Raw genomic sequence first — 27,317 nt, forward strand, 5'->3', positions numbered from 1 at the left:
TGGTTTTCTGGTTAGAAATTAAACCAAATTTAATCAATGCCTATGACTGTTCAATACCCCCATTAAAGAAGTGTCATTTGTGGAGAAGAGTCATAATTGTTGCATTATTTTTAATTAGAGTGTTTGTATTTCTAGGTGTAGTGATTGTTTCTAGAAATATGGTGAAATATGATGAGATAAGATAATATGTGGTGATTGTTTTGTCAATTTTTAGATCTATCTAGAACACTGGTTTTATCTATTGGGAAGAGCAAATATCTAGTAACAAGTTTATAGATAAGGGAGTCTTGTAATTATTTTTTGCTAAGGTGAAATAAATCTACAAGCCTATCTATCTTTTTCTCTTCCTTGTGTGAGTTGTGAGCATTTCACCTTCAAATTGTGTAACGACTCGAGCCCCATTGTATAATATTGTTCGCTTTGAACACTGAGTCATTGCAGCATTAAAACGCGTTATACAGATTAAAGGAACCAAAACCTTTATAAACTAGCCTAGAACTCCCTCCTAAGCGATGTGGGACGGGAGACATGCCCTTGGCCTCACCCGCGTACTACAAAGGCGATCTCGGTCCATCCCTCTGTACTGCCCTAGTCTGGGTCGTCACAAATTGTTTCCATAAGAGCTTACGGTTTATGATCATTCACCTAAATTTTAACTAAATATTTAGGATTAAAATTGCATAGAAAATTAGGGACCAATTTAGCCCTAACAAAAAAGATTTTTTTGCATCACCTAGGCAATAATACCATTTGCATTGGCATCTACTAAGTTGTTTTTTCTATTTTATTTACCTTATCTTAATTAATTTATTTTTTAAAAAGTCCACGCGGACTGGGCCTTAGCGCCCAGCCCCCCTTCTTCTTCTTTTCCTCGGTGCGAGCCCAAGGCCCGGCCTTTTTTCCTTTCGGCCCGGCCCGGGCTCTCTCTACGACTCATGCCCGTAGGACACCCAACTAAGGCAGAGCAGGGTAAGACCGACGATGGTGGGGCACGCCATCAATGCCACCGGACGGAGCAGCGTGAAATCCGGCGAGAAACCCGGACGGATGGGACGCGTCTTCAATGCCGAGGGGGCCTTCGCGGCTGAGGGGATGCCGGTTCGGCCGCATCAAGGCCGATCGGCGCGTTGAGGAGCGGCGGCCGGACCACCTCCATCGACCGCCTCCTTGGCCTATAGATAGGGCGTTCGAGAGCCAAGGAGGACACACGCGAAGAGAGAGATCTGAGGGGTTTATTCGGAGAGACATCCATGAAGCCCGGGAGATCTGAGCAAGCGAGAGAAGCTTGAGATCTGAGAGAGAGGGAGACTGAGAGTGGGTAGTGAGGTGAAGTCGCCAGTCGCCGGCATGCCTTGTTCCCGTCGAAGCTGCGTTAGGTCCTGCTTTTGTTGGGTTGGGGTCAGTTTCCCGAGGATCCCGGCTCGGGAACGAGTGAAACGGACGGACGCAGCCCAATCTATCGAGCTCGTCCGCCGTCCGACGTCTTCGAGCCAGGTAGGGATCTCCGTCGACGCCCCCCCTTCTTTTCTTTCCTTTCGTTTCTCTGTTTCGGGCTCGCCGGGTGGGGCTGCCATTGCCAGGTCCGAGCGATTTCCAACCTCATTTATTTGTGTGTTGCGGTTTTGGGGTCTAGTGTTGTTCTCATTCCTAACCCCCATCCGCCGATGCACCATACCTGTTCGACGAAATGCCCGAGCGAGACTCGCGCGGCTGCTTTTAATTTTTCTGTCACCGTTGCTTGTCGAGTGAGTTTTTATAGGTCCATGCCATCACCCCTCCGATTCGTATGATCTTGTTTCAACCTTTTTTGTGTGTGTCGTGCTTTGCGAGTGACCGATTCTTGGCCTGCGATAATGAAGGGTGGCGGTGGTGCGGCGTCAGTCCGACAACTGCCGGAGGTCCCTCAATTGACCGGTGAAGGGCGCTATAGTTGATTGGCGATATGTCGATATTTGCTTGTTTAGTGTAGAAATATGAAATCTGAGTTGAAGATCTTGTGCTTCTTCAACATTTGGTCTTTTCTTGTCCTTGGTTTTCTTGATGCTAACTTATGCTATTCTACTCTTTTGTAGTTCCATCTTGATTATCTGTAATGATCTTTGAAATAAAACCGCAGCTACTAATTTGCTTTGTATTGGTGGATGACTCGCTAGCATTGTCAATCATACAAAAGAGTGAGATTGACGCTCTTTTTCTCTGTGGCGATGGGAATAAAGTGAGCAAGGATTCTTTTCTTTTGTTGGCCAGAAATGCATCAGACTTAATCTTCATTGCTTTAGAGTTCAGAGTACAACCTCTCAACGGAGATCAGAACTAATATCCTTGTCTAACAAAGTTGTCAGTGAAAGAGATGTGAGTAATTCACCCCTGAGGACATAAGCACTTCCTAACTTGTGTAGCTACCCAATTAGCATAGTAATTAAGAGAGTAAAGACTTGGCAATATCTTGGGCCTCAACCAATAACATTAGAAAGAAAGATAAGCTCAAGTAACTTTTACAGTTAGCAAATATCTTGCTAGAATTATCTTTTGCTTCACATCTTCATTTCCGACCATTTCAACAAAGATAGCATTTTCGTCCTTGCTGCTATCGGCGCATCAAAATTTGAAACCTTATGGAGCTTTGTGGAGTTTTAGAATAATCAGGTCTTGCGATTTTGTGTGAAACTTTGATGTGTTCTCATAATTTGAAAATTTGTTAGACTGAAGGTATTGTTGAAAATTTATGTCCTGTGATTCTTTCTACTATTATTTATTATTTGCTAATCTCCTTGCTTATGATGGGACATTTACTGATATCTGTTTCTAGTGACAAGCTCTTCTGTGTGGGTTAACTTACCCGCTGCTGCAACATTAATCATTGCCCTTCTCTATTTTTCAATGGATTTTGATATGCGAAGGAAAGCTGTAGTATATAACAGCAAAAAACCTGCAAGCACCACTGCATCTTTGAAGAAACCTGTTTAAACTCCTAAAGTTGTTAAAATAGTCGAAGTGGAGAAGTAAAGTGGGTTCTCCTGTAGTTGAAGATGCAACGGATTGCTTTACCAGGCATCTAGTACCCAAGTGGGTCACGGATCATTGGTACTCTTGTTTAACACCTGATAGAGAAAGCCCAAAGGAATTGGTGCGCATCATCAATAATGTTCTTGCAGAATTTTCAGATCGTGTGAGGAACATTAACCTAATCGACCTTCTTACAAGGTATTCTCATCATGATATTGTTCACCTTTTTTCTGTAAGATTATTGTTTCCAAAAATCTGGTTTTCAAGGTCATTGATTAACTGGTGCATGGACATTGTTGGTCTCATTTGAACACATTTGGAGATCTTTTGCATGACATGGGCAAATATTGAAAAGCAACAGTTTGAACATCTCACTATTCAGCAACTAGATGGTGAGCTAAGACGTATCTTGGCTTCTGAAAATAAATTGCACCCAGCATTATTTTCCATTGAAGCTGAGCACAAGGTTGCTTTCTTGTAATCTCCTTTACATAGACGTACTTGTGTTCCTTGCTATTCTCATGCTTTTTTGTTTTTTTTTGTTTTTTGGGCACAGGTTTTACAACATGTAATGGATTTTGACTTATCTCTTTTACCTTCGAGCCTAAACATCTGCAATGCTCATTTATAGATGCATTGTCAGGGAGCTTCTTGCCTATGTAGTGATGAGACGAGTCCTGAACTTAGCTAACCCAAGGCAACTATCTCTTAGCTTTCATTAATATACAGCCCCTAATTTCGTCTATTATTAATTTTCTATGGAAATTCTTTGTAGATTTAGGTCCATTCGTTTTGCGGAAAATTGGTCATTTTCGGAAAATATTTTCCCATAAGTCATTTTCTAGGAAAATGAATATATTTTCCGGTGTTCAAGTGAAACCCGAACTTTGAGTGGAAAATATTTTCCTAATTTAATTGTTTGGGAAAAATTATCAAAAAAAAAATTAAATTTTAATATTTTTAATTGACCAAAAATTAGTTTTATTTTTTATATTTTTAAAATGAATTTTTAATTATTTATATTTTTTAAAAATCGAAATTTTTATTATATTTTCTTTTTTCTTTTTTCTTTCTTTTTCTTTTTCTTTTTCTTTTTCCTTTTCTTTTCCTTCCTCCTTCCTCCTCCTTCCTCCATCGTTGCACGCCTGACAGATGGCCGGCTTTATAGATAGCCGACCAAGACACGGTCGCTAGATTTGGCGAGCTCAAGGCTCGAACGATCTTGCTAGAGCTCGCGAACACAGCAAGTTGGGCAAGGCTCGAGCCTCGCCCACAGTCGAATGGCGAGTTCGCCGAGCTCTAGCGAGGCCGAGCTCGCCCTAGGGTGGCGAGGCTCGAGCTCGCTAGGCTCGGGCGAGCTCGGCTTCCCAAATTGAGCTAGGCGAGCCTCGCCGCCTAGAGGCGAGCTCGAGTTGGCTCACGGCGTGGCCGGTCACCGTCGTCGTGGCGGCGGCCAGGCCAAGTCTAAGGAAGAAAGATGAAAAGGAAGTAAAGGAAAGTAAAAAAATAAAAAAGAAAAGAAATATACAAATAAAACAAAAATGTGTTGGTGAAAAGAATGGAAGAAATCACTTGAAATTCGCTCGTATTCTACCCCCTTCCAACATGGAATGGGGAGGTGAAGTTCAAATCCTTACATTCGGGGGGGATGGAGTGGGATGTGTAAGTTTTAGGAGTGGATTTCGACTTCCACGCCTCAAGAGGTAGGGTAAAAGTTTGAGAGTAAGTATAGAGTAGAAATAAAATAGAACCGACAAAAAAAAAAAAAAAAAGAAGTTTTTCACCTTTAAAAAGTGAAAAACATTTTCCTCATCTTTGAAGGTTGTTTTTTCCAATGATGGAAAACATTTTCCTTGAGTAATTTATTTTCTAGACAAACACTAGAAAATCCAGAAATTGTTTTTCTAGAAATCATTTTCCGCGAAACAAACGGACATTTATCTTTCTGTTCGTTTCATGGAAAATAATTTCCAAGAAAATGTTTTCGGATTTTCCGGTTTTCGTTTCACGGAAAACCAACTACTCAAGGTTCTATCAATGGAAAACTACATTCAAAGATAAGAAAATGTTTTCCACTTTTGAAAAATGGAAAACATTTTCCATAACTTCTTCCACCTTATATCTTTTTATTAACACATTTTTTGTTTTATTTTTATGCTTTTTCTTTTCTTTTCTTTTCTTTCTTTCCTTTTCATCTTTCTTCCTTAGCTTGGCGGGTGGGTCGGCTCCCACGAACGGCCAGCCGGCGACCGATGACCGATCGGCCGTGGGCGGTTCACCTAGCCCGTCGTGGAAGCCAAGCTCGCCCGAGCCGGCAAGCTCGGGCCTCACCGGCTTGGGGTGGAGCTCCGCCTTGCGTGAGCCGAGCTCATTTTGCCAAATCCGGTGAGCTCGCGGCTCGCGAGCCGAGCGAACCTTGGCGAGCTCGAGCGAGATTAGTCGAGCCTCGAGATTCTTTGGATCTGCCGATCCGATCTTGGTCGAGCTGCGGGCGTCGACCATCGTGAGGCGTGCGGCGGCGGAGGAAGGAGGAAGGAGGAGGAAGAAGGAGGAGGAAGGAGGAAGGAGAAGGAAAGAAAAGGAAAAATAAAAAGAAAGAATAAAAATAAAAAATAAAAATTTTGATTTTTAAAATATAAATAATTAAAATTTTATTTTTAAAAATATAAAAAATAAAACTAATGAACGGTGGAAAATAATAAAAATTGTATTTTTTTAAAATACAAATATTTTTGGTCAATTAAAAATATTAAAATTCAATTTTTGATAATTTTTCATAAACAATTAAATTAGTTAATGAACGGTGGAAAATGTTTTCCACTCAAAATTTAAGTTTCAGCCGAACACCGGAAAATATAGCCATTTTCTGGAAAATGACTTATGGGAAAATGTTTTAGAAAATGGCTCATTTTACTGCGAAACGAACGGATCCTTAACAATGAAAGAGTCGAATCTTTTGTCATTTCTAAAACTGAGGCTAATAAAGGTGCAATTGTAGCTCATGAGGCATCGCCATCTAAAAAGGAACAAGGGTCTCATCTGATCATTTCTCCAGATTCTTAGGTCCTACGGTGATTGGTATTGAGCTCGTCCATTAAAAAAAATCCCACCAAAAGCGCACACAATGCAAAATACATCAACAGAACGTTTTTTTCCATAGATCCATTACCATGGACACACGATGCTCCCATTCAAGGAATTCTTTGCGTGCAATTATGAATGTTTCTTTCCATAACGTTGGAAGTAAATTCAACAAAGGAAAATGAAAAAAAAAAAAAAAAAAACGCGAACCATGTAAAAGCTAAGAAAATTCGTGCATGAGCAAAGTGGGCGGAGTTGAAAAAAAAAAAAAAAAAAAAAAGGCGCTTCACTCGCCAAGCGGGAAGATTAAAAACCCCAGACGCGGAACAACAATTCGAGCTAACAAGGGTCTAGTTTAGGGAGAGGTGAATCGTAAAGTTGCAAGATAAAGAGTGAAGTAAATCGATCCGAGAGATGAAGAGCGCTTTCATCATTGGCAAGTTTCATATACGACCTTCGGGTTTTCCAGAGAAGAGAGAGAGAAAGATAGAGAGGCAATCGCAGATTTTGACCCTGTAATTTCCCCAACGCCGCCGCCCCTTCTAGCTACGCCACGGAATGAACGTGGCCTTTGCAAGTTAATGGAGATTTTTTTTTTTTTTTATTATTATTATTATTATTATTATTATTATTATTATTATTATTATTATTATTATTATTATTATTATTATTATTATTATTATTATTATTATTATTATTATTATTATTATTATTATTATTATTATTATTATTATTATTATTATTATTATTATTATTATTATTATTATTATTATTATTATTATTATTATTATTATTATTATTATTATTATTATTATTATTATTATTATTATTATTATTGTTGTTGTTGTTGGTTTTTTTGGGGGGGGGTGGGGCTGGGCTGCCGTGGGCTATTTTGGTCAATGAACATTTTCATCGATTTGCTACTAGGATCCTCTACTTTTTCTAGTTTTCGATACTTGACCCGCGAGTATTCTAAATACAAACGATTGGTGCGGGCACTCGTGAGTTCGACAACTCGTGCAAATTCAGATTGAAAATGGACGGGTGTGGATAAATTGTTATCGCTTGATTTCAATGTTTGGTTGCGGACGTTTCATGAACAAATCTCTTGGGCTTTTAACAAGGGAATTACAAAAAAAATCATAAATCTATTGTAATTATGTAAATTCAATTCTAAACATTTTCTTTACCAATTAAGTTTTAAAATTTTGCATCTATATGTCAATTTAGTCCATCCAGGTCAATTTTGGCCGAAAATCATTGATATAGATGACGGTCGTCCTATGTAATATTACTAACGCTAATATGAGTAATTTTTTATAATAACTTTTGTCACGCCCGAACCTCGAGTGCGTGTACAACCCTCAGTGGTCGATAGAATTTTGCAACATTCCCAAGACTAGTCGCTGACCCTTTTCATTTTATTACACATGCAGAAACAAATTAACTAATCCCCTGACAATAACAAACATGGGATAGGAAAGTAGGACAACTAGTTTCAAATCAAATACACTTTCATAAACACCCCAAGCTTATACAGAAGGTTTATCTCATAAAGGATTACTGAGTCACCTATGCTCCTGACCCTTTCGCTTCAAACTCCAAGTTCTTCACACTAGGACCTGAAAGTTGTTATTCAATAACCAGTGAAATGTAAATCTCAGCGAGTTCTTCCCCTAGTCCCCTGATTAGTACACCAACTCAACTCGGGGTATCTCTTCAGAACAAAAAAAAAACCAAGGATTAACAATCAACAATCAATAGTCGATTCACATACATCCTTACCTGGTATGCCATACCCTGCACGTCATAGCTCAGCACGATACACACAATGCACATGACCATTAGATGATGCAGTTTATCAATCACATACGAATCGCGTTATAAGCGATCTCACCTGGCTATTGCCACACAAACGCGTTGTTTGAGGTAGAGGCGCGGACGCACCGCCATCCCTCATCTCAGCCTAGTATTGTCCTCTTTGGACCCTGTACTGGCACGGATGAACCGCCATCCCAGGCCACCCCTCAAGGCTTTGTTCTTAGTATAGCGGAAGCATATGTGAAACACGTTATCGATTCATGCGTGCGTGTCATAAACAATGTGCTCAACTCATGCATGACTAGAACTAAAGATGCCATGATTCTCATGCGTTCTTACACATTATGGCACCACACAGCACACATCGATCGATCACATGGATCCCAGTCAATAAAACAGATAACGGTCTTCTGGCATAATTGGGCATCGTTTTGCACCATCAAGCACGGCAACGTCTACATCTAGATGTCATTCCATATAGAAACATCGGCCCAGCTTCCACTGCGACTGGCATCCGTTGATGTGGGGCATTCCCGAAGGAGCATCAGCCCAGCATCCACTGTGACCGGCATCCGTTGACGTGGGGCATTCCCGAAGGAGCATCGTCCGGCCCCAAAGGCTCGTGACGGCATCTCATATCATTCAATTTCGGCCAGGATACCGTGCATTACACTCAAATACCTCAATTAAAATGGTGATCCCGGCCTATTTTCTTCATATTAGAAATATATGGTAAAATAATTTAGTGCGGGGACACGGTTAGATCGAACAAAAAAATTTGTGTCATCTCTTTGAAAATCCCACAATTTGGTATAGTATTTAAAAACACTTTTGGCATCCAAAATCTGACACATAGTATTTTCTAATTAAATACCAACAATCTCCAATCACTATACTATTACACAAAACATCACCCAATTCACGCGGATGTCCATGCATTTATACATTCATTCACTTCATAAAATCAATTCATTCACTTCATAAAATCAATACACATGAAATTAGATCACTTTTCATTCTCGGGTGAATGGTGCACGTGAACCGTGTTTTCGTGAACAGTTCGCGCGAACAGTGAAATTCCAGAATTAAGTAACTATTAAATTAAATCCACAATTCATTAAAAAATTTAATTAAAACAAGCAAAGTATCAAGAACCATCACCAAACTAACATCGGTCCTAATTGGTAGAAATCGGGTCTTCACGCATCTCTAAATTTAAATCCAGAAACCTAACCAATAGAGCTCAGAAAATTCCCAAATTTGAATATATTGTAAAGGACCCGTAAATGAACATTTTCATGCAGACATCTAAACCCAGATCCTTCTATATTCGGCCCAGTAAATCACTCAATCCAGCGCCAAAGTTAGGTCCATTCTCAGAAAGTCAGTTTTCCGAAATCAGTTTGGTTCAAGGTCTTAAACACGTCAATTTGATTTGAAATTTGAGTATGTTAAACTATAAGAGGTGAAAAACAATTTTTATGAAGAAACCATTTTAAAATTCGAACTCCAAGAGTCAATAAAACCCCTAGAATCCTAAAAGGTCACCTGTTCCAGCGAAAATTACAGTTCTGTTCGAAAATGGCGGAGCTAATATCTCCTACTTATAAGTCCTTAAAAATCTTGAGAAAAAATATATGTTGTATCTTGAGAGATCTAAAATATTTATCTAGAAGACATCGGCTTCAGATTCGCGACTGATTTCAATCTACAAAAATCACAAACAGCAGACATCCAGGAACCAGTTCTGAAGAACAGCCTCTGTTTTCACCCAAATCATCCCCAACGATGCAAATCTCCCTGATTTGACTAATATTAACCCATTCTAATACTAATCTAACTATTATAAATCATTACTAGTCTCTATTTAAGCCATCCTAAACCAATCTTAAACCTAATCAGCCTCCTAAGTAAGTTTAGGCACTAATCAAAGGATTAGGAGTTCCGATGACATGAGCGCAACGGTGGTGGCGAGGGCTACGCACGGTTACGTCCAAAATGTCATGGAGGCACTCGGAAAAAGTGGGTCTCAGCGGAGGTGGTTTCTGATTTGGCAAGAACGGCGGGCGAACGGCTTGCAGATGGGTGGTGCGGCTCGGCGGCGGTGGATGGCGGCTTGCGGACAGTGATGGCCCATGGCCATGGCGCATGATGGTGGCTGGTTTGGGACAAGACAGTAGCACACGGTGCTGTTTTTGGGAGCAAAACAGAAAAGACACTAAAGAGAAAAAGTGAAGAAGAAGAGGGACGTGGGAATGGGGTTGTTGAGAGGAGGAAGGGAGGAAAGTGAGAGAGAGAAACAATAATTAAAAAAAAAAGGGAGGGGGAAGTTGCAGGAAATTGCAGCAGAAGAGTGGTGTAGGTGAGGGGGTGGAAAAGTGGGAGAGAGAGGGAGAAAAAGAAGAAAGAGAGGAGAAAAAGTTACCGTAAGTGGGGGTAGAAATTGCGTGCGAAGGAGGGGGAAGCATAGAGGAGAGGAGAAAGAGAAAGAGAGAGAGAAAATAATAATAATATTGTTATCATTTTATTTTTCTTCAATCTCCAATTTTTCATCCGATAATTCTTTTTTCTGAAATTTCGCGATGTCACAACTTTTTACTTATTTTCTTTCTCTTCCTTCTTCCTCTAGTTGGTCGTTGGGCCTCAGCAACCAACTAGAGGCAACGGTCGGTGAGGTTGACCTTAGGTTGACCTTGCCAACCTCTAGCGAAGCTCACCCCCACCGACCATTGGCGAGGGTGAGGCTCGACCTCGCCAATGACTGGCGAGGTGAAGCTTGCCCCTGCCAATCATTGAGGTCAACAAGCAGCTAGAGGAAAAAGGAAGGGAAGGAAAAAAAAAGAAAAAGAAAAAAAATGAAAAATGAAAAGAAAAAGAAAATAAATAAATAAATTTGAATAAAATATTAAAATATTATCAACAATTGTCCACGTCGGCGATTATACCTATGTAGAACGGCTAGCGTCATGTTATAGATTTTTTTATCAAAATTGGTCGGATGATTCGAACCGACAAAAATATAAAAGTTTTAGGACTCAATTGGGTGAAAAAAAAGAAAGTTCAGAACTATATTGGTTAATTGCAACAAGTTTAACACTTTTTTGTAATTCTCCCTATAAAAGACAAAGCGGTTTGCTCGCGGAACGTCCACAGCCAGACACTCGGATTAAGTGATAACAATCATAGTTCTTCTTGGCACCAAAGAATGCCTTGTCCAAAGCTCCTCTTGTCTTGTCTGTTGCTTCAATTGATGTTCTTTTTTCTTGTCCCTGAGGTTGCTCAAGGTCACGGTCTCAAAGTAGGGTTTTACCAGAAGGCGTGCCCAAACGCAGAGGCCATCGTGAAGGAAGTCATCGGCCAAGTCTTGTCCATCGATCCGAGTCTCTCCGGCCCTATTTTGAGGCTGCACTTTCACGATTGCTTCGTTAGGGTAAGTAAGAGAGCGAGCTCTCATGCTCCTCTTCCCACTACGCGTTTGAAGTTTTACCATTTTCTTATAACTTGACTAGTTGCATGTAACTAAAGTTCGGATTCTAAGATGAGTAGTAATTGGCAAAAAAAAAAAAAAAAAAAAGAGGGTGAGAAGTTAGAACCTGGGCTTTCATCTGAAGGGGTAAAGCATGGCAGGGATGCATCAAGATTTACAAAATTGGCTTACCTGATAACAATATGATAAAATGGAAAATGGGTATTAGAACTAGTCATGCCAGTAAATGGTATTCAGCTCTCAACATACTTCGCTAGATTCGTCCATGGTTGCGAACTATTGTTTTCATGAACTCTCGGTTGAATGATGCTTTGTTCTGGGCTTTTCCACAGGGCTGTGAAGGTTCGGTGCTACTGGAATCCCCGACCTATCAATCCGAGAAGTACGCGATTCGGAAGCTTGGCCTTCGAGGTTACCAAGAGATTGATAGAGTCAAAACAGCGTTGGAGAAGGCATGCCCTGGCATCGTTTCGTGTGCTGACATCTTGGCCCTTGTCACTAGAGATATTGTCGTCGCGGTGCGCATATTCATAAATCATCTCCTCAATATTTTGTCCTCAATTTGATTGTGGAAAGCAAATTTTGGCCACACATATCATAGAGGATAAGTACCCACAATTTATTTATTTTTTTTAATGAGAAAAACATTTTTATATAGATATTGGGTTGTTTTTTCTTGTGTTGTCGCTTTAGACCGGAGGACTTTTCTATGATTGGCCACACGTATCATAGAGGATAAGTACCCACAATTTATTTTTTTTTTTGAATGAGAAAACCATTTTTATATAGATATTGGGTTTTTTTTTTTCTTGTGTTGTCACTTTAGACCGGAGGACTTTTCTATGATTGGCCACACGTATCATAGAGGATAAGTACCCACAATTTATTTATTTTTTTGAATGAGAAAACCATTTTTATATAGATATTGGGTTTTTTTTTTCTTGTGTTGTCGCTTTAGACCAGAGAACTTTTCTATGATTGGCCACACGTATCATAGAGGATAAGTACCCACAATTTATTTTTATTTTTTTGGATGAGAAAAACATTTTTATATAGATATTGGAGTTTTTTTTTTTTTCTTGTGTTGTCGCTGTAGACCGGAGGACTTTTCTATGATGTGGAAACCGGACGAAGAGATGGGTACGTTTCTATTTTGGAGGAGGCACTTAGGGATTTAATACCACCATCGACCAACATTACAACTCTGAAAGCAGATTTTGCAAAGAGAGGCCTTAGTGCGAAGGACCTTGTTGTCCTATCAGGTAATACATAATCTCCAATTACTGCTTCACATGCTTTGTCCAATATTTTGGAGAAATTCACGTAAGTTTATCAAGAAAAAGACTGCCATTTGAGCACGAGATACATGAACGCAATCAGCGGCACAGAGAGAAAATGTAATTTGTAACGTTAGATCAATGCCAATTCCAATTTCCAATTGACCAGGTGGGCACACCATTGGAAATTCACACTGCGCTGCCTTCTCCAACCGCCTCTACAACTTCACCGGAAAGGGCGACGCCGACCCCACGCTCGACTCCAACTATATAGCAAGACTAAAGCTCAGTTGCAAGCCGAATGACCAAACCACTCTTGTCGAGATGGACCCGGGAAGTGCGAGAACGTTCGACATCAAATACTTCGATCTCATCCTGAAGAGAAGAGGGCTCTTCACTTCGGACGCTGCACTTCTCGATGACAAACAAACCAAGGCGTACCTTGACTTCCAGATCAAGACCGGTGGATCCACTTTCTTCAAGGACTTTGGAGTGTCGATGGTGAAAATGGGTCGAATTGGCGTGCTCACCAAAACGGCTGGTGAAGTTAGAAAAGTGTGTACAAAGGTTAATTAATTGAGGATCGATGAGGAAGGCCCAAAATTGAGCATGGACGAATGGAAATAATGGATTGTTTTGGAAAGGGCCCATATCAATTATTATGATTTTACATATAGATAATTCCTCGATATTTTGTTCATTTGCAACAAATATTTTTGTTGTTTATTTTGTTTGTCATTTTGTACATCATTCGTTCTTTTGTGTTATTTGTTTTCTGTTCGTTCTGTGTTAGGTTTCTCTAAGAGTTTTGACACAGCAAGTACATTAAGAAAACCTACTAATATATTTTAAAGTTAACAAAATCTTCCGTAGTTTATTTTGAATCTGGTAAATGCATTTTAAAGTGTTTGCTTTTAGAAACTAATCATAAAGAGAAGATTATATCAATCTTGATTATATTCTAGCTCTGTCCAAGTTGAGTATTATGGCTGTAACTTTAAATAGTTATTTCCTGGATATCATATATTATTGCATGGATATCATCAGAGCAACAGTGTGGATGTCTGCAATATTTTTACACGACTATTATCACAGTAAATCATTTCTTTAGACTCTATGCTAAAGCTAAATATCTTCAGATTACGAAATCTATTCTTGACTATATATATAAACTCCATTGGTTATATCATAACGATCTGACCCGAATTTCCTCATAGAAAAGTATTGATTGTTTCTCAATGTTAAAGATTGTTTTGCAACGAAATTCCCTAGTCAAGACATCTTGATTAATTAACAAAATTTCGAAAGGCAAGGTATCTTGCTTAATCAAAACTCTATTTATGAAAATCAAGATTTGTTTGTATGAGCAACAAAAATAATGAATTCAAGATTGACATGGCTTGAAATACCCATATTTTCTCTAAGATCTAAAATGGACATGTCAATTTCAAAGAACGGGGCTTGACCTCACTAGCAAATAAATGGGATTTTCATCCTTTACATTTTTTTATCTTTTATTTTTCCTTTTTATTTTTCTTCAAATAAAAAAAACTCATAAATGAAAAAAAAGGATAAAACTTATTAAATAAAAAAGAAAAAATACAGGTGGAGAGCTTGTAGCACTTTCCCACTTGTGGCCACCGCCCCATGCCCAGCCATTGTTGGCTGGGTCGCTGGCGCCTCAGCTTGCCTAGATATGGGGACGGGCCGGACGGCCCACAACCCCTGTTGAAGTGCCAACCCTTCGCCTGTTTTTCTTTGTTTGTGTTTTCTTTTTTTCTTGTTTTTGAAAGTTTTAGTATTTTTTTTTAATTTGGCATGCAATTTTGCGATTATATTAATGTTAATTCGGATGATTTGTTGGTTTTTCCCCCTAAAATTATGATTATACATTTTGATGGAGTGAATGTGAGCGATAGATGAGTAATGAAAATTTACGTACCATGTAGAAGACGGAAGTGGATTTATGTGTACCGGCTCTTCTTCAATTCGGATTCAACAAATTTAATGGGCGTAGCATCTTAGTTTTCTTAAATGGTTACTTATACATGAATTTAGAAACGCCAATTTTAGTAGAAATTATAAATCTCTTTTTTAAGTGGTCACTTAAAGAGAACGGTTTAATAATTCATGGACGTGTCGTGATTGTATTTGTAATTAGCATGAGTTTGTATTAGCGACGAAATGCTCTTCTTAATGCATGATTTACATCTATTGCATTATATTATATCTACAGCGTACCTCTTTTTTCTAGGTAGAAGTACAGCGCAAATGTCCAAACTTAATACAAGAAGATACTAAGTGCACAAAATTCGAAAGATACACTTAAGTACCATTTTTTTTTTTAAATGTGACATTTAAGTGTCAACTTTGACAAAAGGTATTGAAAATCCGACATGGCTTATTTTTAATAATATAAATCGCCTACGTGGCTCACTAGAAAACTAAGTAAACAAAGAAAAACCAAAATAATGCCATTTTGTCTCTTATTTGAATTTTAATATAAATATTAGTTAAATTAAATTTAAGAAGAAGAAGAAGAAGAAGATTACAAAAGGCATTCGGCGAGGGCTATACAAGCCCTTGCCGCCACCTCCCACCGTTGCCGAGGAGGGCCGAAAATGGTAGGGGAGGGTTAGCCATGGTCATCAAGCCCTAACCAAGGGCTAGCAACCACAGCCAATCGACAATGAGGACCTAGAAGCCCTCCCCAGTTCGGTGAGGGTCGCTAGCTCTCTCCCAACCGAGCCAAGGGCCATTACCCACTAGGGGCGTGAGGGCTTGCAAGCCCTCGCCGTTGGTTAACCAAGGTCATCAGGCTAAGGCCTAACAACCTTAGCTAACCCTCCTCCCACCATCGTCGGCCTTTCCTAGCAATAATGGGGAGGCAGCAATAAGGGCTTGCATAGCCCTCGTTGAACGCCTTCTGCAATCTTTTTTTTTTTTAATTTAATTAATATTAATATTAAAGTTCAATTTTGAGTTAAAACCACGTTGTTTTGGCTTATTTATCCACGTTAGTATATAAAGCAACATCATTTTCAGCTTACCTAGCCACATCAGCATACAAAATGCATTTGTCTTGTCAAAAAAAGTCACATCGGCATTTTGATCAGAATTGATCATCATTGGCACTTAATTGATTCATTTTGCTCCGATTTTGATACTTGAGTGTATATTTCCGTACTTTTGGTATTTAAACATCCCCCATATCAAGTTTTGGCACTTGAAATGTCCGGGACTCTCTCTCTCTCTCTCCCTCCCTCCCTCCCTCTCTGGGACATGCCTTTATCATATAAATAGATTATGTCGAGTAGACAGCCCTAATAACAAGTTAAGCACTTATAATTGACATCTCACTAAAATTGATAAATTAAGTGGCGAGGTGGATTGTAAATAAAAACCAAAGAACGGGCTCAATTCATTATCCAGTCAATGACGGATTAGGCGGCTCAACTTGACAGCGGTCCGGTTTCCTATATTTCAATGTCGGCCAGTTTAACCCCGATTGGGATTAATCGCACATTAACTAGGAATTTGGTTTTATCTAAGGCAATTTTAAAGCTTAAATTTGGATAATTGATATTAGTTATACCTATATATTATCTATGGAGAGCAGAGAAAGCATAGAGCACAGGCTCGCTGAAAAACAGGAGGGCAAAGGCTAATTTAACACGCGAATGGGTACACAAATACAAGAATCTTCCTTTCACGAATATATTTGTTGGGACATCCTTAAAAAGAGACATCAATCATCTCCAAATATTTCATATATAATGAGTAAATCGTTGAAATTGCGACCCTACCTTAATCTGATACATCATCTGAGTGTTTAAGGATGCTGTTCGTTACAACTTTATTTAATCCAAAAAACGTGAATCAACTCCCATATTAAAAATTCTTGTAATAATGCTAAAGGAGAATAACGACGCCAATCGTCTCTCCTGATGGTTCTCGTCCGTCAACCCTGTTCAAGAGCATCGCACACTTGTAAATCTAACTAAAATTAACAGCGATCGATGCTTATATTCAAAACTCGCTAAATTAATATATGCTATTTGAGGGGGAAAAAATGTCATCCAATGGCAGACGTTGAACAGCGAACAAGCAAATGAGCGGGTGAAGCACGTACCGAGAGCGTCGAGGGATCCGCACACGATTGCTTTTGCCTTGTGCTTTGGACCACAACAGGAATATAAATAGAGAACCGGGCAACTTAGGGTTTATTTGGTAATCCCTATGTTTCCGATAATAATTTTTACATAGAAATGATTTTTTTTCTATTTCTCTAGACGAGCTTTTGAACATTTGAACGTGTATGATAACTATTCAAAAATTTTATTCTCAAGATATAAATGTGTTTGATAAAATCTCAAATTATTTTGTGATTTAAAATTTCTTTTAATTTTTAAATAATTTTATTATTTTTTTCCTTTTTTTCCTTTTCTTCTTCCCATTCTTCCTTTGGGTCGTTGACCTCGACCAGGCCAACGACGGAGCTAAATAAGGCCGATGACCTCATTGGAGCATTGCTGACCTCCGGCAAGATCGAACCTCATCGGTAGAGCCTTCCCGGCTAGGGAGGCAGCAAGACCGGGTGGACGTTGCCCTCATAGTAACTCAGCGAGATTGGCCTCACCACATCCCCAACCACAAGGAGGCTCAGCCTTACCAAGGGCCAACGACCCTTCGACAAGATCATTGGCTAAATGAAGAAGGGAAGAAGAAAAGGAAAAAAAATATTATTCTCAAAAACAATGAAATATTATTTTTCTACTCCTTGATTGTATTCAAAATTTATTTTCGAGAATAAATTTATTCTCGAAAATAAATAAATAAAAAGTTACTAAATGGACTTCTCTTTCTTTTTTCGGAGAAGTTAACTAACAGAGCCACATCGAAATTCGAAACGAAAGTACCGTTTAAGAGAAATTCCCGCACACTTCAGACCCCCAACAACCCCTTCTCTTTCCCCACTACGGAAGCTTGACTCATTACCCCCGTGTACTCAACTGCTGCAACTGAGTAACTCCCGTCACCCATGAAGTAGCGCAGATAAACTCCCTCAGCTCCCTTACAGAGACTCTCCACAGAGAGAGAGAGAGAGAGAGCGCGCAAGGAGACGGGGAGAGAGGGAAGAATGTTCGCAGCTGAGAAGGGGCTGAAAGGAGACCCCAGGCGCCAGCCCATCTCTCCGGCCATTCGGGTCGTCCCCGACTTCCCCAGACCAGGTGCAGGTTCCTTTCAATCTCCAACCTTTTCGTGCCTCCCGAATTCGTTCCTTTTGTTCCTCTTCTTGCGTGTGGGTTTTTGGCGGTTTTCTTCCCATTCTTGGCGCATTTTCTTGAAAAGTTTCTGGCTTTGGCCCCTCCGTTTGTGAAGGGCTAATGTTCCGAGATATAACGACGCTGCTGCTGGATCACAAGGCGTTCAAGGACACGGTGGACATTTTCGTCGCCCGGTACCGTGACATGGACATCTCTGTCGTTTCAGGCATGTGTGTTTTCTTGTCATCTCCAATTTAGAGTAAAGTTTTCATTTTGCTGGTTCTGGCTGAATTTTTTTCTTTTGTCCGTGTTGATGGGCAACTGTATTAGAGTTGATCTAACACTAGTTTCGTAAAGTCAAGGGAATTGTCATTAACTATAGCGTTGGTAAACTAAATGTTATGGAGTGGATAGCGGCAACGAGGAAAATGGGGAGAATCTCACGAGAAAGTACATTAGTTAGACAAAAACTATCTTGATAATTTTGTGAGACCTCGTTGATTTCTTAGTACTGTCAAAGCTGAAATTGGTGAAAACAAAAATCTTACCTCAGGGTTAGAAGCCAGGGGATTCACGTTTGGTCCAGCAATTGCATTAGCTATGGCCACGAAGTTTGTTCCTTTGTGTAAGCCCAGGAAGTTGCCAGGTTCATGTTTCTCTTCTTTTCGGTCTTCTTTATAATCTTTACATGCTTTATCTTGCATTTCTCAAACCGTTGTAGGTTTCTGGTGCAAAAAATTGAGCTGTGGTTTTATACAGAGCCACGATTGTGCATGCTGTGGCTGGAAAGATCCCATGTTTTTCTCTTGACTGGAGCTGATGCTAGGATGGCCACACAATTATGTTTTGCTTGCAGTGAAATTCCTTTCGAGTTTCAATAGTTGTTGGAGTACTAGAAAGAAGTAAATTTGTGCAGCTTTTGCGATAAAATAATCTTGTTCAAATTGCTCTTCCAAGTGTTGTAACTATTTCTTCTATCAAGAATATTCATGCAGTTGTCTGGCAGGACATGCAAGGTTTTGTATTCGTTAGAAATTTTCCTGTAGTGTCAAAACTAAGGTTCGCTTGCTAAAATGGGTTCCATTCCGACCGTATAAAAAATGAATTAGCTCAAGTGTTGATTGGTTAATTTGATTAACGAGTCTGTTTAACTAACACAATAGGAAATGTACTAAGTAGATGGATGATAGAAGAAATATTATCTTGAAAAGTTACACGTTTGCTGTTTGCCTTATGAAATATGAACCTCAAATTAATAACAATGCAAATGCTAATAACGATTTGCTCGAGTACTCATATATAAGTAAAAACTAAGATGCCCTTGGCAATGTTGTTAATTTGAGATTTGAGAATTGTGAATCGTATAGCTTATTTGCTGTATTGTCTATTGTTAGATTCTGTAGAATTTTATAGAATAACTTAAATAGAAGGATATCTCACTGAAGCTTAGCTATTACATGTGATAATATAGAAAGAATGTAATAAGACATATAAACTCTCATTTGGAAGAATTATCACCTGATCATGTCAGATGTCCCCAGATGATCTATGTGAGAGATTCAAGAAAATAATGCCTCTATAAATAAAATAGTAATATAAAAACATTCACAATATTAGGAGTCTGACCAAATTGTAGGGAATCATACTCAATGAGATTCCAACGCATATCTGGCTCATAGCTAAGAGTTGAATCGTTTTGTGTGTAAATGGAATCGGTTCATACGATTTTAACAACATTGGCCCTTGGTAAGTGGAAATATTTCAGTTTGCTGCTCTCATTTTCAGGGGAAACAGAGTTGGCTGTAGAACGTGTCTGAAAGCCTTTCTTATTTAATCTTTTTTGAAATTGAGGGCATTGTTTTAGAAAGCTGAAAACACCTAAATGTTCATTCATTGTTTTGAAACTGGAATAAAAATACTGAAGCTTGATAAATTTACTCTGCAGCCTTTATTATTTTAAAATCACGACTAGGAATAGAGTGAAAACAAGCAGCACTCATGCAACTTGAGTTTTTTTTTTTTAATCGCGACTCTTATTATTAAATTTGTCTTGTAGCAAATCTTGTGGCTCTCACGATTTGGACTTCTATACAACATTTGAAAGCATTCATTAAGTTCACATATTAACATGTAAAACCATATATTTCAATATTCTTGTGAACTTATCATTTTTGTTCATTTTCAAGTTTGTGGAAGAGAAGTAAAAAGTACATGTAATAAGAAGTTCCCCCCTTCCAAACAAGCTCCAGAAATTTAAAAGTTTGTAAAAAAGAAACAGTTAGTGAAATTTTTAAGAGTAATCTAAAGGAGGATATACAGAGTGAAATCCATATACCACACTGCATTTCTTGCTATCACTCCTTTGTTGACAGCGTTTGGCACGAGTACCCACCGTATTACTGGAGCTGGTAACTCCAGTTTCTTACATTTAGGGAGCGGTAAAAAGATGCCACCGCATTAGAGATCTAGTAGTGCTGTCAAACCATGGACAAAGCTAGTGTTGGGGAAGTAGTGTTTCCCATATACTTAGAGATCACGGAGGGGGTCATCTTAGTGTAAGCTGTGTAAATGATCTCTGTTTCATATGTGTCCCATATGTCTATCAAACGGATTTCTATTCCAGAAACAGGTCTGGAATAAAAAAATTGTTTCTGGAACAGAAATAGGCAGTTGTCATGCACCCCCAAGAGACCATGGCCAAGAAATGGTCACTAGTTGCGAAGATTATTCTTAAGGTCAACACACTATGGTACCTTTGTGTGGTGAGTGTGAACGTAGGGGACTCAGGAACATATGTTGTTTCCACTTAGGTTGAGGAGTAGTGTTAAGCCATTTTGATTTGCTCTTTCCGATAGATCTAGTTCAGAGTGGCAACCAAACAGTGAAGTTTCATCCATGCTCTCTATGGTACAAACCATAGAGTTTCACTTGTGTTGTGAATTGCATAGGCTCTCCTCCATGAATTATGAATTGCCATAGGCTATCCAGCATGAATATAGTCGTTGCCTTTGTCCATATACTGAAATTTTGCTTCAGCATAGGGAGGAATATGCCTAGTGAAATTTTCAGCAACAATTGAAACCTTCTATGGTGTTGAAATATAATACGCAAAAATAACAGAATCTTGCAATTTACGTCAATGCAAAATCATCAAAGAAATAAATGAGAAATAATAAGAATACTAGGAATTTACGTAGTTCGGTCCAAGTATCGGTACTTACATTTTATTTTATTTTTGTAATCCAAGGAACCCGTAAGCCGACAGCCGGCGAGCAAACCCTGGAGGAGCGACCGCATGACCCACTATCACAGTACTCTAGGTAAGAATCCCTAACGATGCTTCTGGAATTCGAACTTCTCCCCTTCGTGAGGGGGAGAGAGCCCAAACCAGTTGCGCCACTGCGGGCGATGGTGGTGCCTATGTTCACGGAGAGAGTCAATAGCAAATAATCTACTATAATTGGAGGATCAAAATTTACAATTGCTCACACGTTCAAGTATTTTCCACATCTAAATTTAAGCTCAAATCCAAAGTGTTTATTAATAAACAACTCATTTGAACGTAAACTCACAGCACAAAATTATCGAGCGTCCAAGTTTTAAACAAAACGCTCTATGTATGCCAAAATCAAGTGCTCCAGTGTTTGTCTTTGGTCCGCGTACGTAGGAATTCACGTTTTTTGTTCCAAGCTTCATGCGGCGTGACTCTTCTCCTTGACCCACGGCTCTTGCCTTTTTTTCTTTCGTCATGTGGCGCTCTCTAGATTTTTCGCAAAAGGAAGAGCTCGTATTATGTTCTTATATGTGTGCCCAAAGTCAACAACTTTGACTTTGGTCCCACTGTCTCTTTCTTTCATCAATGGGAATTGGACGTTGCAGCTAAGGTAAAGAAATCCTTACTTTTTCTTTTATTTTATATATTTCCTCTTTTGTAAACCTTCATGAAGTCCAACGAATCTTCTTCTGTTGACCGACAACATCTAAGACCCAAAAAGAATTTCGAATTTCTTTTCTTGTGCATAATCTTGAATATTATCTTCATCAGAAAAATATATTTATGATCAACCATGTAAAAATTTTATCCAAACGGACTGCATTTTGCAAACGCTCAAACTCGAGACATAATTTAACAATTATCCACATTGGCTCGATGTTTGAAACTAAGTTATAGTGCTCATCATACATGCCCCTCTCCCAACACCCCAACGAGCGCTCACTCTCCACAGATGCCAATAAAGCTCAAGCAGAATTTAAGCTTCACTAAATGAACAGACTTAGTTATCATGTCTGCCAGGTTATCTATTATAGCAATCTTTTTAATAATAACATTACCTTTAGTTAAGATATCTCAGATGAAGCGGTACCTAATGTTGATATACTTCGTTCGCTCGTGATAAATTGGATTATACGTCAAATATATCCCACCTTAATTATCATAGTGTATATCCACACTTTTTTGTTCTAACCCAAAATCCAAGAGCAAACTTTGTAACCATATCACCTCTTTCGCTACAAAGGTTAGTGTCATATACTCTGCCTCAATCAAAGACAAGGCAATGTGATCTTGCAAAGATGCGTTCCAACTAACTACACTACCTGCTAGCATAAATACGTACCCTGCTAAAGATCTACGATCATCCAAGTCACCGGCGTGATTCGAATCCACAAACAGTGGTCTCATTGTCATTGTTGTCCATTTGATACATTATACTCACATCTATTGTCCCCTTCAAATATTTGAGGATCAACTTCATAGCTTCCCAATGAGTTTTACCAGAATGCTTCATATAATGACTAACCATGCTCATAACTTGTGAAATATCAGGCTTAGTGCACACCATAGCATACATAATCCTACCCATGGCACTAGAATAAGAAATATGGGACATATACTCCTCCTCCTCCATCTACGGTAATAATTTATCTGGAAGTTTAAAGTGTTTCGCTAAAGGTATACGTACAGATTTTGCTGATTGCATATTAGAACAAGCCACGATCTTCTCAATATATTTCTTCTGAGATAGACGTAAAAATCATATAGTCCCGTCACGCAAAATTTTCATACCCAATATATTATTTGCAGCATCTAAGTCTTTCATTTCAAATTCAACATTTAATTGCTCTTCAGTACATCAATATCAGACATATTCTTGGTTGCTATCAACATATTATCAACACATAAAAGTAGATAAATAAAAAAAACCATCTTCCAATCTCCTAAAGTAAACGTAGCTATCCATCTGAGTTTTCGAGTAATCTTAACTAGCCATGAAAACATCAAAACACTTATACCACTACCTAGGAGACTATTTTAGCTCATATAAAGATTTCTTCAACAAGTAAGCATGATCTTCCTTACCCGAAATAGTAAATCCCTCTGGCTGTCTCATATAAATTTGCTCCTCCAACTCACTATGAAGAAACGCAGTTTTCACATCTAGCTACTCTAACTCAATATCCTACGAAGCAACAAAGGCAAATAAAACACGAATAAAAGTGTCTTATCACAAGAGAGAACACCTCATTATAGTCAACACCTTCACGCTGTGTATACCCTTTCGCTACAAGTCTTGCCTTATACCTCGCTATCTCGACACTAAGAATGCACTCTTTCCATTTAAAAATCCATTTACTTTCGATAATATTTTGGCTCTTTGGTACTTTGACAAGCTCCCATATCTGATTTCAATGGAGTGATTCCATCTCTTCACTCATAGCCTCTAGCCATTGCGACAACTCAGAACTAGCCATTGCCTTAGAGTAAGATGAAAGCTTATCTGACTTCACCTCGTCACCTACAGTCAATACATAAGTAATATATGTATAACTGTAACGTACTGGTGATTTAATTTGTCTTTTCTGTCTATCTGCAGCTATAGTGTGCTATGGCTTTACTGATTATTCACTATCACCGACTTTAGGAACTACGACTTCATCTGCAGTCTCAATTTCTGTTACCTTCGAGGGTCTCTAGAGTCTCCACTTGATGCTCCACCTCACTAATAACACAATGATCTGTTTGCTCTACTAGTTGTGTCTCAGAACTCCTCTATTGAAGCATTGCAATCTTGTCGAATATCACGTCTCTGCTGATTAGAAAACCGGGTAATATGGGATTAGTGCACCATAGTTAGTAACCTTTTACCCCATATGTATAATCCAGAAATATATACTTCTTTGCCGTAGACTCAAGCTTAACATCATTCGCATGAGCATACTTATGACATCCAAATATACATAATCCGAAATAATTAATAAGTTTCCCCAACCATACTTCTGAAAGGGCTAGTAGAACACCTAATGGGGGGTGAATAAGTGTGAAAATAGATTTTTACGAAATGCAGTAAAAATGCTTAACTTTTAAACTGAGTCTGATTGACTACAGAATTTGCAGAAAGATTCAGACTTTAACAACTATCTCAAAGCATAGAAGTATATCGCAGCAAATAAAGTAAAAAGTTTATGAAAGAAAAAAAATAACACAAGACTTATAGTGGTTTAGTTTAGATCAAGCCTACATCCACTCTCCCACACTGATAGCCTTCTAGCTAGTTTCTACTATAAATCGAAAGAGAATGTTACAGCACTGTGATCTCGACTTTTCAGTGAGGTGTTTCTATTGTTCTCACAAAATCACTCTCTAGAGTTTCTCACTTTCGAATACAAATTTAAGTACTGAAAGATGAAGGACAAGAGAATTGGAAGCTTCAGACTTTAGAATTCTTCTTTCACGATCTTTTCGAATGACTTGAAAATCTTCCTTAAATACTCCTTCATGCCTTGTTGACCGTTGGCACTTTCCAGAGGAATTCTTCCAATCAACCCGTTGGACAGAAACAATCAAGGAGATCTCGAGCTATTTGAAGATTGAAATGAAAGCATGTTAATCATGTTCGCCATACAATCAAGATATTGGTTTTCATAAGTAGATTCTTTCTAAATAAGCTTACATTCCAAAATGATTTGCTTCTTCGAAATTGATTCTAATTAAGATAACCAATATGGTAAGTGATATTTTCAACCAGAAAGCCTAATATATCTTGTACATACTAAAACCTTGAAGAAAATAATCCTAAGTTTGATTAAGTTTTCATTATTGCGTTTAGTTAGAAACTCGTCAGAGTGGACAGACTTCTGATATAAGGTAGACTTGACACAAAAGTTTGGCAATCTTCATAATAGAATTTAGATAAGTTTTGTCAGCTTCAAAACATCATAGGAGTTTTCTCCAACAACTTCCTCAAGAGTCTTCCACTCGATAGCAGATGATAGAGATCGATTAACCAAATAACATGTCATATTTAGTTTTTGGCCTAAAATTTCTTGCCAAGTCTTGCATGCGAAAGCATGCATTAAGCTCACTCAAGCAAAGTTATGTTCTTCCATTGTACCACACCATTTTGCTTTGGTGTCCTAGGTATTGTGCGGTATCTCACAATACCTTCTTTCTCACAAAACTCAATAAAAATTTTACCACGGAACTCCATGCCATAATTGGTTCTTAGGTATTTGATTTGTTTATCTGACTACTTCTCAATCAATGCCTTAAATTTCTTGAACTAATCGAACACTTCATATTTGTGATTTTTTTCATTGCGATGGAAAATTGTCTTTGGCATAAAAATTTAGGCCCTGCAAGTTTTAAACAAATTTCCATTCTTTGGCAAAGGATTTACTTCGTGGCCTACCATAGATCAAGTTTGAGAAAAAAAAAATCGTGGTGATGCACGTTCTATGGGTAAGAAAGTGAAAAGTTCATTTAAGTCTAAGGAATGAGAGACATAGATATGGTGGTAAAGATTTTTTTAGCTATAAAGCCTTACTAGGATAACCGCGAGAATGAAACACTTTTCACGAATGGAACGTGTATGTCCTGGCTGCACCGTTACCAATAAAAGTAACGGTGCAAGTCTTCTGAAATTTGGAAACTTCTTTATGCACTTTTTGATGTATTTATCCACTTTTCACGGAAAGAAACGTGTGGCCTTGATCGTAACGTTACCATTAAGAAGTAATGGCGCCGTTATTCTAGCAAGGCTCTATTAGCTAATTAAAAAGGTTAAGACGTTTGTTTGTTCTTATTTCAAGTACATAAATCCCTCAATTTTTCAGGCTCTGTCAAATTTGGATCACAAATCTGCATTTGTTAGGATGAAAAGGGAAAATTTGCACTTGATTGACATTAAGGTCTGATTAGAAAGGCATGGAAAAAGATTCACTTGACGAGATGGCAACATACCGGTGCATTTTGGGAGTTTCTTCAATAATTCTTTCGGTTTGTTTCGTGATAGAGTTTCATGGGGGATGGCCATCTTAGAGAAGAAGATTTACAAGGCGAAAAGTTGAGGGCACACGGACGCCAAATCCATCCTTCTAGCCAAGTTCAAGCATTGCTGGGTCACTGTTGGACCTGAACAGGTTTGGAGGCTGAGGAGGGTCAAGGGAAACATTAGTGACTTGAAGTTGAACTTCGAGCCAAGGTGGCGACATGTTATTTTATGCTCGGAGATACACCAGTTAGATTTGTAAGCTCGACAGCATGGTTTGACTAGATTAGGTGCAGAGTATAAGTGAAGATACGCAAGAGAGAATGTCTGGTTATCCAGAGAAATGAAAATGGTCCAAGAAGCTTGCTAGGCAACAAAATCAGAAACTTGTTCATCACTGAATATTCCTGCTAACTGTAACCCAGTCTCCTAAACCAACACCTCCCTTTAAATCTACAACGCGAGTCTCGTAAAAAGAAAGACTTAATATCTTAAAGGGATAATACATTGAAACTATCAAAACTTATTATGAAAGTATAATTGAATTTTAAAATTTTTAAAAAGTACTATTTTTTTTTAATCCCTAACGACGCATCTGGGATTCGAACTTCTCCCAATGGGGGAGAGAACCCAAGCTAGCTACGCCGATGCAGGCGGTGGTTTTTTTTTTAAAAAAAAAGTACAATTAATTCTTACAACTTTCAAAAAATACAATTAAGTCCTAAAATTTATTAAATTAGTCAAATCAAATCTTTTTGATGATTTTATTTTTGAATGTTTTAGGACTCGACTTTCATTTTTTGATAGATTTTAGAATTTAATTATAATTTTTGAAAGTTTTAGGACTTAATTGCAATGTTATGACAAGTTTTAGAACTTTCTCAATATACTTATCTCTATTTCAAATAAACCTAAACATTGTCAAATCATAACCAAACTGATCAACTATTAGAACATCATTTTAACATAAAATGAAAAAGCTGGGGGAGTCATCATCTAAAATTATAAACCATCTGCCACTAATTAACTCAATGCCAGAGTCAGTGGGTGTTCTATAATTCCTTGGCTCTAACCAATGCCCAAAAAAGTCGGACGCATCGCCCATTAAGAA

At 38.4% G+C, this 27,317-nt stretch overlaps 2 protein-coding genes and 1 long non-coding RNA gene across 4 annotated transcripts; 2 read left to right on the forward strand and 1 right to left on the reverse strand.

The window, feature by feature from the left end:
- Positions 1-7,467: 7,467 nt before the first annotated feature.
- LOC104437654 lies at positions 7,468-11,786 on the reverse strand. 2 transcript variants are annotated; one of them, XR_005549825.1, is made up of 4 exons: positions 11,645-11,786; positions 11,502-11,566; positions 7,985-11,311; positions 7,468-7,709 (listed from the first exon to the last, which is right to left on the reverse strand). It is a non-coding gene; the product is annotated as an uncharacterized LOC104437654 (long non-coding RNA). The 2 variants fall into 2 exon arrangements; XR_724452.3 differs by having other exon boundaries at positions 7,584-11,311; positions 11,502-11,729.
- Positions 11,079-13,417, forward strand: LOC104437655 (peroxidase 27-like). Its single transcript, XM_010050643.2, has 4 exons — positions 11,079-11,338; positions 11,728-11,913; positions 12,492-12,657; positions 12,842-13,417. Exons 1-4 carry the CDS (start codon positions 11,114-11,116, stop codon positions 13,246-13,248), a joined length of 984 nt encoding a protein of 327 aa, XP_010048945.2. The 5' UTR covers positions 11,079-11,113; the 3' UTR covers positions 13,249-13,417.
- Positions 13,418-17,769: 4,352 nt separating this feature from the next.
- Positions 17,770-23,913, forward strand: LOC120291944 (adenine phosphoribosyltransferase 5-like). The gene is made up of 4 exons (XM_039309761.1): positions 17,770-17,903; positions 18,055-18,165; positions 18,493-18,585; positions 23,813-23,913. Exons 1-4 carry the CDS (start codon positions 17,813-17,815, stop codon positions 23,911-23,913), a joined length of 396 nt encoding a protein of 131 aa, XP_039165695.1. The 5' UTR covers positions 17,770-17,812.
- Positions 23,914-27,317: the final 3,404 nt, after the last annotated feature.

The sequence above is a fragment of the Eucalyptus grandis genome, chromosome 3 (assembly GCF_016545825.1).
Source record: "Eucalyptus grandis isolate ANBG69807.140 chromosome 3, ASM1654582v1, whole genome shotgun sequence".
In the NCBI taxonomy this organism is placed as follows: domain Eukaryota; kingdom Viridiplantae; phylum Streptophyta; class Magnoliopsida; order Myrtales; family Myrtaceae; genus Eucalyptus; species Eucalyptus grandis.

Excerpts from the sequence above, each read along its gene's own strand:
- LOC120291944 (XM_039309761.1), top strand. The coding sequence starts at position 17,813 with ATGTTCGCAGCTGAGAAGGGGCTGAAAGGAGACCCCAGGCGCCAGCCC. Across the intron at positions 18,166-18,492 it reads GGACATCTCTGTCGTTTCAG|GGTTAGAAGCCAGGGGATTC; the intron begins GCATGTGTGTTT and ends ATCTTACCTCAG. Across the intron at positions 18,586-23,812 it reads TAAGCCCAGGAAGTTGCCAG|CTATAGTGTGCTATGGCTTT; the intron begins GTTCATGTTTCT and ends GTCTATCTGCAG.
- LOC104437655 (XM_010050643.2), top strand. The coding sequence starts at position 11,114 with ATGCCTTGTCCAAAGCTCCTCTTGTCTTGTCTGTTGCTTCAATTGATG. Across the intron at positions 11,339-11,727 it reads TTCACGATTGCTTCGTTAGG|GGCTGTGAAGGTTCGGTGCT; the intron begins GTAAGTAAGAGA and ends GCTTTTCCACAG. Across the intron at positions 12,658-12,841 it reads GGACCTTGTTGTCCTATCAG|GTGGGCACACCATTGGAAAT; the intron begins GTAATACATAAT and ends CCAATTGACCAG.